This window comes from Alligator sinensis, unplaced genomic scaffold (assembly GCF_000455745.1).
Source record: "Alligator sinensis unplaced genomic scaffold, ASM45574v1 scaffold1488_1, whole genome shotgun sequence".
In the NCBI taxonomy this organism is placed as follows: domain Eukaryota; kingdom Metazoa; phylum Chordata; order Crocodylia; family Alligatoridae; genus Alligator; species Alligator sinensis.
This window is the reverse complement of record NW_005843097.1, coordinates 158,884-170,489: the sequence shown is the minus strand read 5'-3', so window position 1 is coordinate 170,489 and position 11,606 is coordinate 158,884. Positions and strand designations below refer to the sequence as shown.

The following is an 11,606-nucleotide window of genomic DNA, read 5'->3' as shown; positions in this document are numbered from 1 at the left end:
AGGGGGACGCAGGAGCCCAGATGCCTGGGTTGTCTGTGGGGAGCTGGGCTGAGGGAGCTGGGACTCCTGGGGTCCCTGTGTGGGGGAGCAGTGTGGCAGGTTGGGGGCCGGGACCCTGGACACCTGGGTTCTCTGGGCCTGGACTCCAGGGGAGCCCGGATGCCTGGATTCTCCCCAGCTCAGGAAGGGGTGTGGCTGGCGGCCTGCTGAGGTGGTGGTGGGGGCCCCCGGATGCCTGGGTTCCCTCCCGAATCCTGGAGTTGTCCTGTCTCTTTCCTGAAGCAGCTAAAAATAGCGCCCCCCCCCCACTCCCTGCCCCCGCACAGCTGAGCAAGCAGGAAGGGTACCGGCTCCCCCCTGGGTATAAGGAGCCTCAGCCTGCCCCCCCGAGGCCGGCTCTTGAGTGAGGGCTGCAGCTGCACCCGCCCCGTCCTGCGGGCAGGAGGGTGAGAGTGACTGGACGCCTGGGTTCTTCGGGTGGGGGGGGCTGGGGGGTGAGAGCAAGGGGCTGGGAGCCCGGATGCCTGGATTCTCTGGGAGCAGGGTGCAGGGCATACAGGGGGCTGGGAACACAGATGCCCGAGTTCTCTGCGGGGTGTTGAGAGCCCGGACGCCTGGCTTCTCTGGGAGGGACTTGGGGCCTGGAGCCAGGAGCCTGGACACTTGGTTTCTTTGGGAACGGGGTGGGAGTTATAGGGCACTGGGAGGGGGGCTGCGTCAGCAAGAGGAACCGACTGGGTGGGCGCTGATATCCCAGATGCCTGGGTTCCCTAAGAACAGATGGTTGCCGGTGGGAGCTGACACCCATGCCCAGACACCTGGGCTCTCTGGGAGGGCAGTGGGGTGTAGTGCTTAAAGCAGGGCGCCTGAGTTCTCTGGAAGGAGGGTGGGGTTGGTGGCCTAGAACAGGGTGCCCAGACACCTAGGTTCTTTCGGCGTGAGGTGGGGGGCATATAGGGTGCCAGGATCCCTGGACCCCTGGGTTCTTTTGGCATGGGGTTGGGGGCTTATAGGGGCTGGAATTCCTAGACCCCTGGGCTCTCTGGTGAGGGATATAGGAGGCGGGGGAGCCTGGACGCCTGGGTTCTCTGGGAGTGGGGTGGAGGGCTTCTACAGGGCTGGGAGCCCAGACACCTAGGATTTTTGGGGGGAGGGTGAGAGGGGTGGGGCTGGGAGGCTGGACGCCTGCGCTCTTTGGGAGTGGGGTGGGGGCCTCTTAAGGAGCCCCAGACTCCTGGGTTCTGTGGGAGGAATTTGGGGCCTGGTGGGTGACGGCAGGGGGTGCTGGGAGCCCAGGGGGGCTTTGTCACCTCCCTTGATCCTGCCCTTAACCCTGGCAGGGCCATGCTGCAGCAGGGGGCGGGGCCTGTGGCCCAGGGGGCAGGGCTGGGCTGCGTGCGGGAGTTCACGCGCCACGCGGGCGACGTGCTGCGCAACCTGGCGGAGCTGCGGCGGCGCAGGGTGCTGACTGACATCACCCTGGTGCTGCAGGGCCGGCCCCTGCCTGCCCACAAGGCCATGCTGGCTGCCTGCAGGTGAGGGGTGGGACCTCTGGGGCAGGGGCGGGGCCTCTGGGGGTGGAGATGTGGCCTATAGTGCGCAGTGAGGCCTGTGGGGTGGGGCCTATGGGCTAATAGGGAAGGGGCAGGGTTTATGGGGACAGGGCGTGGCCAATGAGGAAGTGGTGAGGGTTATGGGGACAGGGGAGGAGCTAACGGGGAAGGGGCATGGCTTATGGAGATAGGGCATGGCTAATAGGTGTGCACCAACGAGGAAAGGGTGGGGATTATGAGGACAGGAATGGAGCTAATAGGGAAGGGGTGGGGTCTCTGGGATGGGGTGAGGCTTGAGACTGGGTGGAGCTGTATAGGGATAGGGGTGTGGCCACTGGGACAGGGCTGTGGCTTGTGAAGACAGGGCTTGGCTACTAGGGTAGTGGGGATGGTAGGGGTGGAGCTACATTGAGCGGGTGGGGCCAGAGTGAGGGGTGGACCTATGGGAAGGGGCAGGGCTACATTGGGGGCAGAACCTCCTGGATGTGGACGGGGTCCCGGGGTGGGGGCGTGGCCACCTGTGGTGGGAAGAGGTGGAGGCACATGGAGGAGGCAGGGCCACAGGGCGGGGGGTGGGCCTACAGAGATGCAGGGGCACAACTACAGGATGGGGATGGAACATCCTGGCTGCAGCAGGGCACAGCTCCAGCTGATGGGGGCAGGCTCATGGATGGGGTGTGGCCACAGCAATGGGGGCGGGACTCCAGTGGATGGGGCTTCATATTAAGCCCTTCTCTCCTGGACTGGGTGGTGGGGCCCAGCCCTTGGGCTTCCTCTATGCTCCATCCCACACATATTAACCCCTTCTCTCATGGACCAAGGGGTGGGACCAGGCTCTTGGGGATGGGGCTTCCCCTATGCCCCACCCCCTAGGATTAACCCCTCCCTTCCTGGACTGGGGGGTGAGCCAAGCCCTCCCCAGGCATTAACCCTTTCTCTCCCAGGGTGGGTCCAAACTACCCTCTTGGGGGCAGGGCTTCCTCTATGCCCCACCCCACAGATTAACCCCTTCTCTCCTGGGCTGGGCCACCAGCGGCTTCTTCTACTCAGCCTTCGCGGGCCCGGGGGGCCAGGAGCTGGGTGTGCTGCCCCTGCCTGGCATGCTGCCCCCTGCTGGGGTCCAGGCCCTGCTGGACTTCATGTACACGGCCCACCTACCCCTCACCCCTGCCTCTGCCCCCGCCGTACTCAGTGCCGCCACCTACCTGCAGATGGAGCACGTGGCCCAGGCCGTCCGCAGCTTCCTGGCCACCAGGTACGGGTGGAGTGGAGAGTGAGGGGAGTGGGGGGGGCCCCAATCTGGGCCCAATCCTGGGATCACAGGGGAGGTGTCACTGGCTGGGTATGGGGCCCTATTCCTGGCCTCATCCTGGTAGGGTAAGGGGTGGTCCACATACAGGCCTGATGCTGGAAGGAGAGAGGTCATTGGTTGTGTGGTGGGGGGGGGCACTGATATTGGGAGGGGAGCTGGGCCCTGGTCCTGGGAGCAGAGGTTAGGGGTCACTGGTTGGGGGAGGCCCTGGTCCTGGTAGGGGAGGGGGGGCCGATCCAGGCCCAATCCTGGGAGGAGAGGAGGGAAGTCACGGGCTGGGTGGCATGAGGGAAGGGGTCCGATCTGGGCCCCATCCTGGGAGGAGGAGTGGAGAAGGGGGTCACGGCCCAGGTGGGGCAGGGGGTGGGGGCCCTGATCCTGACCTGATCCTGGCAGAGGAGGGGGGTTTTGGGTAGTGTAGAGGGTTGGGTAGTGGGGGGAAGCTGGGCTGAGAGGAGGAGGCCCCAATCCTGGGCCAAGGGCAGGTTTGATTGGGGTAGGAGAAGCCACGGGGGGGGGCCCAGTCATGGTGGGAGGGGCTTTGGCTGGGGAAGAGGGGACTAGATCCAGGCCCAATACTGGGGAGCAGGAAAGCCCCGGCCTGGAGACCAGGGGGCCCCAATCCTCAGCAGGGGAGGGCAGGGGTCCCGATCCAGGCCTGATCCAGGTGTCTCTTTTCCTGCAGCTTGGTCCACCCAACTGCTTCCCCACCCAGCCCCCTCCTGGATCCTGGGCTGGGGGAGCAAGAGGGTGAGGGGTTCCCACTGGGGACACCTGAGAGCCCGGCGCGGGGGGAGGGGGCCCAGCCAGGGTCCCCCCGTGGCTCCAGCACTGGGGGCCCCCCCTCACCCCGCGCCTGCAATTGGAAGAAGTACAAGTTCATCGTACTCCCAGCCCAGCGGGGGGGGAGCCTGGACCCCCCGGGCCCTGCTCCAGGTCCTGCCCCTTCTCCAGGCCCTGCCCCCCCTGGACTGCAGGGGGAGGTGGGGCCTGGAGAGGAGACCCCCAGTTGGTCAGTATATGAGCTAGGCCATATAAAGGCAGAGGAGGGACAGCAGTCCATATATGGGAAGGGGTGGGGCCATATAGGGGTATGGGACTGGCAGTGGTCCATATATGGGAAGGGGCAGGGCCATGTGAGGGCAGAGGTGGGGCAGTGGTCCATATATGAGAAATGGTGGGGCCATATTGGGGCAGGAGAGTGACAGAGGTCCATATATGGGAAGGAGCAGAGCCATATAAGGGGAGGGGAAGGGCAGAACTACATATATGGAGGGGCTAGGGAGAGAGACACTAAGGCATATAAGGGCAGGGAAGCAGCAGCAGTCCATATATGGGAAGGGGCAGGGTCAGCTAGGGACAGGGGAAGGAGTCCTTATATGGGCAGTGGTGGGGCACTGGGCCCATTTATGGGCATGGCAGCCAAGGCACCATGCCATATGGGGGGGGGGGCATGCCAGCCCCATATATGGGCAGGGGATGGGGTGAGGAGGGTTCTGCCCCCAGTCTAGCCCCACCCCCATCTTGTCTGCCCCCCAGGCTCCACTCCCCTTCGCCTGCCTCCCTGCTCTGCCCCCATGGCCTCCCTGGGGCTCCCCAGCCCCCAGCAGGTAAGTTGAGGGGGGCCGGAGAGAGGCTAGACCCATATATGCAGGTGTGGTCAGGGCTATGTATGTCAGGAGAGGGCAGGGCCAGGTCCTATATAGGAGAGGACAGGGCTGGGCCCATATATGAAAGAAGGGGACCGGGGTGGGCCCATACACAGGGAGGGGGGGCCCACACATGGCATAAAAGGGTGTGGCCTGTCCCACACATGACAGAAAGTGGGGTGACCTGGTCCATACATGGCATGTTTGGTCTCATACATAGCAGAATGGGGTATGGCCAGGGCCACATATGGCAGAAGGGTGTGGCTAGCCCAACACATGCAAAGAGGGGTGTGGCTCATCCCATACATGGCAGGAGGGGGCGTGGCCTGGCTCAAACACAGGGCATGGCTGGCCCTGTACATGGCAGAAAAGGGCATGGCTAGGCCCACACAAGGCAGAAAGGGGGCGGGGCTTGCTCCACCCCCTCCCCAGGCCTAACTTCCTTGCCTCGTCCCCAGGGCCCGGTCCATACGGCGGTGGGGCTGAGGCTGGGGGCACCAGGCCCCTCGAGAAACCCTTTAAGTGCCAGCTGTGCCAGTCCGCCTTCCGCTACAAGGGCAACTTGGCCTCCCACCACACCATCCACACTGGTACGGGGCCAGGCAGGGGGTGGGGCCTCCTGGATGCCTGGGTTCTCTGGGAGGGGTGTAGGGACTGGGGCATGAGAGCAGGGGGGGTTGGAAGCTTGGATGCCTGGGCTCTCCCTCACTAGCCCTTTCCCCCTCCAGGGGAGAAGCCGTATTGCTGCGGGGTTTGTGGGGCCCATTTCAACCGTCCAGCCAACCTGAAGACCCATGCCCGCATCCACTCAGGGGAGAAGCCCTACAAGTGCGACACCTGCAGCTCCAGCTTTGTCCAGGTCCCGGGGGGGGGGGGCCCCCCCTGGGCAGGGCAGGGCAGGGCAGGGCTAGGGATGCAGCCTACCTTGGCAGTCGAAGTGGGATTCCTCGGGCTCTCCATTGACCTCAGTGGAGGCCCCTAGTGGCCATGTGAGTTACTGTCATCCAGGTCCCACGGGGTGTGGGTGTGGCCTAGCAGGGGTGGAGGGGCAGGGACAAACATGCGTGGGGTGGGGCTAGGGATGTGGCCTACATTGGTTGTAGCAGTGGGATCACTTGGGATTTCCATTAACCTCAATGGAGACCTCTAGTGGCCATGTGAAGTTCTGTCATCTAGGTCCCATGGGTGAGCCAGGGCCTGTCGCGGGTGGAGAGTCGGGGCCAAAGCAAGGCAGGGCGGGGCTGGGGATGCAGCCTACATTGGTGGTGGCAGTGGAATCCCTCTAGACCTAAACGGAGGCCTCTAGTGGCCCTGGGAGTTACTGCCCCCCTCTCCCATGACCTCCAATGGGCAGTGGCATGCCCTGGTGAGCAGGGGAGGGGCTAGGCACTGACCCCATCCCTGGCTCTGCCCCCGCAGGTGGCTCACCTCCGTGCCCACATCCTCATTCACACTGGGGAGAAGCCGTACCCGTGCAAGACATGTGGGACCCGTTTCCGGCACCTCCAGACCCTTAAGAGCCACATCCGCATCCACACGGGGGAGAAGCCCTATCAGGTGAGTGTCTGGAGCAGGCCTGGACTCTCGCCCCAGCTCTGAGGGGGGCGGAAACAAGTGCTGACCCTGCCCCTTGCCCCCCCCAGTGCGAGCCGTGTCAGCTGCACTTCCGCCACAAGAGCCAGCTGCGCTTGCACCTGCGCCAGAAGCATGGGGCCGTCACCAACACCAAGGTCCGGTACCAGGTCCTGGCCGGGCCCTACACTGGCGCCTGCTGAGCTGGGCACATGCGTGTGCATGGACACATCCACACCCCCTCCTCTGCACGCAGGCATGCAGATGTGTGGATGTCTGTGTCACACGAGGGTGCCTCCACCTGTGGGTGCCCTTGTGCAGTTGCATGTGTTCCTGACCATAGGCTTTCACGTTTGTGTGTGTGTGTGTGTGTTCACATGCAAGGGTGTGCCTCCATGTTAAAGCATGTGCATTCACATAAGCATGTTTACCTGCAAGTCTGTGTGCCCATGTGAATTCATGTGCATGTTCATGCACAAGTGTGTGCACCCACGTTAAGTGTGTGAGCTCACATGTGTATGTATGTGTGTTCATGTGCAAATCTGTGTGCCTGTGTTAAAGCGTGTGAGTTCACATGCATGTGTCTTCATGTGCTGGTCTGTGTGGTCACATTAAGGCATGTAGGTTTGCATGTGTGCTCGCACACATGTACCTATGTTAAAGCCTGAGAGTTCACGTGTGTTATCACATGCCAATCTGTGTTCCCATGTTAAAGCATGTAGGTTCACATGTGTTCACACATGTGCCCATGTTAAAGCATGAAAGTTCACACACACGTGTCTTCACATTCAAGTCTATGCACTCAGTTAAAGCGCATAGGTTCGCGCATGTGCTCACATACATGTGCCCATGTTAAAACATGTGAGTTCACACGGGTGTCTCCACATGCCAGTCTGTGTGCTCACGTTAAAGCATGTAGGCTCATGTATGTTCACAGGTGTGCACTCAGGTGAAAGCACAGAAGTCCACATGTGTGTGTGCCTGTGCTCATACACAAGTGTACACCCCGTGTTCAAGCATGCGTGTGTGAGTCCATACAAGCATATGTACCTGGACTTAGGCATGTAGGTCATGTGTGGGTATGTGTGCATTCCCCTGCCAGCGCGGGTGCCCATGTCTACACATGTGTGCACACTCGTGTGCAAGCTCCAGATCCCACTGGACAGCCCCTCCGCAGTGCTCCCTGCCAACAGGGGGTGCCACAGACCTGGGACACGAGCTCACGGGTTGGGGGTGGGGCTTGCTGGTTGAGGACCCTCCACCCTTCTTCCCTATCGTGTCTCATTAGGTGGGGTCCCCCCAGCCCCCTCTCAGAGCTGGAGAGAACCCAGGCATCTGGGTCCCAACTCCTCAAGCTTGACTCCCCCTGCCTCCTCCCCCCAGGTTTGTATAGGAACAAGGCTGAGGAAGTGAGGTCATGGCAGAAGTGGGCAGAGCTCTGGAGGCCACACCCCCCTGCCTCCACTCACCTTCCCGGCTTTGTTTCCCCATTGGGTTAGGTTGGGTGGTGGTCTTCACAAGGCCACGTTGTCCTCTCCCTAAAGTGTCACTCCAAAGTCACTTCTCTTTTTTTGGAGGGGGGGGGAATCTTCTGCTACGCCATTGGCCTGTGGAGATGCCCAATGCAGGGTTCACGCCAGCTTGGTGCCCAATCAGGTCCATATAGTTGTCCATAGATATGTCCTGAACCTTCTTGTCTTCATGTCAAAGCCAACTGGAGTGACTCTGATTGGCCCAAAAATCCAGACCCATCCAGGATGGACTAGATGGCCAATGGTTGACTGATATGGTATTGGTTGTCATGGAAGGGCTGCGCGCACTGTAACGCCCACCATGGAAGGGCTGTGTGCTCCGGAGTGACTCTGGTTGACCCAAAAATTCAGATCTGTCTCGTGTCCATACCTAAACACCATCTGGTCCATCATGACCCCTCCAAAATGGACTAGATGACCCAGGAGCCTTGTTACGTTCTCCACTGTGGCTGTCCTGATGGCCAGTGGTTGACTGAATTGTTATTGGTTGACCGTGGAAACGTCGTGGAAAGGCTGCGCGCTCTGGAGTGACTCTGGTTTGACTCCGGATTGACTGAAATAAGATTTTCCTGGGACATCTCATCTACCCTAGAGGTCTTGGTGGCTCCATCGTTCTGGGGTCAAAGCAATCCCTTCAGTTTAGTTCTTCCCACCCTTGGAGGTGCCCATGGACACCTGATGACTCTGGTTTGAGGATAGCATGGTCAAAATCAGCGCTCATCCATAGACAAGTCCCTGCAGGCCGGGGCTCTCCGACTTTGACATTCCGTGCCTTGAAGCTCTTCCTTGGATGTCTTCGGAGAAGTCTGGGTGGCTCCGTCATGCTGGTGTCAATCCAGAGTCACTTCAGTTTGGTTCTTCCTACCATTGGATGCAACTATGGACAGCTGATAGCTTTGGTCTTCCATGGACATGGCTCAGACATGGTCTGCTGTCTAAACATCAGGGGAGGGACTGGTTTGAATCTAGTTCAAGTTCTCCAGATGTTCAGTGGCGAGGGACCTTTGCTGGGCATGGAGTTGGCCCCTGGATATCTCCTGGCTTTGATTTCCTTCCTTCCAGATCCCACCCACCCCCTCACCCTATCTATCCATCCATCCCTCCATCCCTTGATTACCCAACACACCTTCCTTCCTTCCTCACAGACCCCTTCTATCTACCCATCCATCCCCTCTCCCTCTCCATTCACCCACCCACTCAACACAACCTCTTTCCATCTCCATCCATCCATCCATCCACTCTCCATCCATCCACTCTCCCCATCTATTCATCCATCCATCAGCCCATCTATCATCGATCTATCCACCCACAGCGTCCATCTACCCATCTCTATATCTCTCCATTGATCTATCCATCTACTCTTCCTTCCTTCCATCCTCACCAATCCCTTCCATCCATCCATCCTTCCTCACAGATCCCTTCTATCCACCCATCCCTCCCTTCACCCTCCCTTTCCTTCCATCCATCCTCACCAATCCCTTCCATCCATTCTTCCTCACAGATCCTTTCTTTCCACCCATTCCTCCCTCCCTCCATCCTCCCCTTTCATCCATCCTCACAGATCCCTTCCTTCCACCCATCCCTCACTCCACCCACCCAGGAGGGGATAAAAGTTCCTCCCTCTCCCATACAAGTCTCCTTCTGGCTCTTTCCTTGTTATTACCCCTCCTCCAATCCACTGCTTGTTGCTCATGCATATGCAAATGTCCTTAATGATGCCAAGCGAGGAGGAAGGGGCAGGGGAGGGCATAGCTTTTTAATTCACTTTGCATCTGCTGCGCTAATGCTCCACGGAGACAGAAGAGGGGAATTCAGGGTGGCTTACTCTCTCAGCGTGAGCTAAAATGTTCTAGAGGCAGCGGTTTCCTGGGCAGGAAAGACGCCAGGGCGTGCTCATGTGTGGTTTGATCCGGAAGGTCCTCCCAGCAGTTGGGTTGGGGGAGGGTCTGGAAGCAAAGGTCCCTTGGGTTCTAGGCTGCATCTTCTAGAGCTTATCCTGAGAGTCTAGAACATCTGGGTCATCCAAGGCAAGACCCCAGCATTGGAAATTTGGATCTCCTCAGTCTACAGGCATCATCTCCAGAGTCAAGAGGGCGGCATCCTGTCTAGGCCATCTTGGGTTCTGGACTTGGTTCTTGAGTCGTTCCATCCATGGAGAGAGCAACTCCACTGGCCTTCACCATTGGGTCCTAGATGTTACATTTTTAGGCCTTGATCCACCTGTCTCCAGATATCTGCTACCTTGTAGACTGTTCTAGATCCTTCTCTCCCCAAATCTTTTCTCTGAATCCTGAAACAACCTTTCTAGACTCCTGTGGCACAGCCAATCCAGACCCCGCCACATCCTTTCAGGCCTCTTGAGCTCCACAGAGCCAACACAGCGGTAGCTCAGAAGATGTTAGCATACCTAGAACCCAATGGAGGTCATTGGTCATTAGAGGTACCTAGAATGTGTGTGATAGGCAGCCTTTTCCCCCTGCCAATAAAAACCCAGAGCCAGCCATGGTCTGGGACCGCAGTGACACTCTTGCTGGCCCTGGGCACCAGTAGCAACTAGATCTTGCCACTCCAGAAGAGGTCTGGTACTTCTGGCACCAGGCGGGAGGGGGAGGAGGCTGTGGTTTTGAGAGACAGGCTGTTGGGGAAAAGGCCAACCTCAACCAGTGCCCGATGAACAGAGAGCATTGTCCAAAAGGACTCATGCCAAAGGGGTACCTGGAACTGCTGCAGCATCCTATTGAGTTTGGCAGTCTAGAACCCATATACCAGTCTAGAGCCAATCCTCTTAAGAGGCCTAGAACAGGGTGGAAAGGCCCTGCCCCCCATCCCCCAGACCCAATCAGTGCTCCCTACCCTTGAGGGGGTAACCCCCTGCTCCACCCCCACCCTGTGTAGCAGGGAAACATGGGAATGAGGAGGTCTGCCTTGTATTTTGGGTCTTTGTGGGGGTGGTCTCCCCACCCAGCATCTCATTGGCTGGTGTCAATAAAGCTTGATACTTGCTTTGGTGGGTGTGGCCTCATTGGGTGCGACCATGCTGGGCTGGATAATTTCTGCCTGGGATAAAAGAATCTCACAGCTTCCCTCAGGGTCTATTCCACTGTTGAATGTATTTTTCCCAATGGCCAATCAAAATGTACCATATTTTCTAGTGTAGCACATGCCACTCCCTCCCCTCACCCCAAACAGGGGTGCATGTATTAAGCGATAAAGGTTATGTCTGCCTGGGATAGAGGGAATCCTACCACTCCCCTGAGTGTCTATTCCACTGTTCTCACCATGAAAGTGTATTTCCCAATGGCTAATCAAAATCTATCGTATGTTCTAGTATACTACACACAACTCTCCCCACCACAAAAAAAAATGAAGGTGCATGTCTTAAGTGAGGAAGGCAGACAAGGTTCCTTGGGTGAATTTGATATCTTCTATTAGACCAACCCAAATGGTTGGCGAATAGTTATTAAGCAAGCTTTCGGGTTCAAAAACCCTTCATCAGGCTAAGGAGGTTTCAGCAGTCGGTGTGTGCTCCTCCTGGATGGAATGAAAAGTAAAGAAGACAGGGGCTGGGCTGGGCTGGGCTGGGGAGTCAGTTGCCAGGCAGATTATAATGTATCAAAAATCCAATGTGTATGTTTAGTCCATGATCTCTAGTATCCAGGAGGTTGATGAAATGGAGCTCATAGGCTCGTCTCTGGGAAGTGTGTAAGTTTCCCTTGAGGATCAGGACTGAGAGATTGGAGAGAGAGTGGCCCTCCTGTGAGGAAGGTCATTTCTGACCAGGATAGCATGATCCCACTTTTCCCTTAAGTGTCTGACAGTTGTCACCATGAAGGCATATTTCCCAATGGCCAATCAAAATCTACAATATTTTCTCATGTACCACACAACATCCCTCCAGTTAAGCAGGGAAGCTCATTTGTGGGATCCCACAACTCTCCTCAGTGTCTATTCCACCAATCCAATCTCTTTTCCTGGGGGGGGGGGGTGG

General features: G+C 58.3%; 1 protein-coding gene across 2 annotated transcripts; it reads left to right on the top strand.

The window, feature by feature from the left end:
• The first annotated feature begins 352 nt into the window (after positions 1-352).
• BCL6B (B cell CLL/lymphoma 6B) lies at positions 353-6,518 on the top strand. 2 transcript variants are annotated; one of them, XM_025193765.1, is made up of 9 exons: positions 353-446; positions 1,341-1,535; positions 2,587-2,808; positions 3,551-3,877; positions 4,405-4,475; positions 4,973-5,104; positions 5,243-5,342; positions 5,934-6,071; positions 6,158-6,518. In XM_025193765.1, the coding sequence occupies exons 2-9, from the start codon at positions 1,345-1,347 to the stop codon at positions 6,486-6,488; spliced, it is 1,512 nt and encodes a 503-aa protein (XP_025049550.1). In that variant the 5' UTR covers positions 353-446; positions 1,341-1,344; the 3' UTR covers positions 6,489-6,518. The 2 variants fall into 2 exon arrangements, with proteins under 2 accessions (XP_025049550.1, XP_025049551.1); XM_025193766.1 differs by having other exon boundaries at positions 5,243-5,373; positions 6,158-6,431.
• The last annotated feature ends 5,088 nt before the right edge of the window (positions 6,519-11,606 follow it).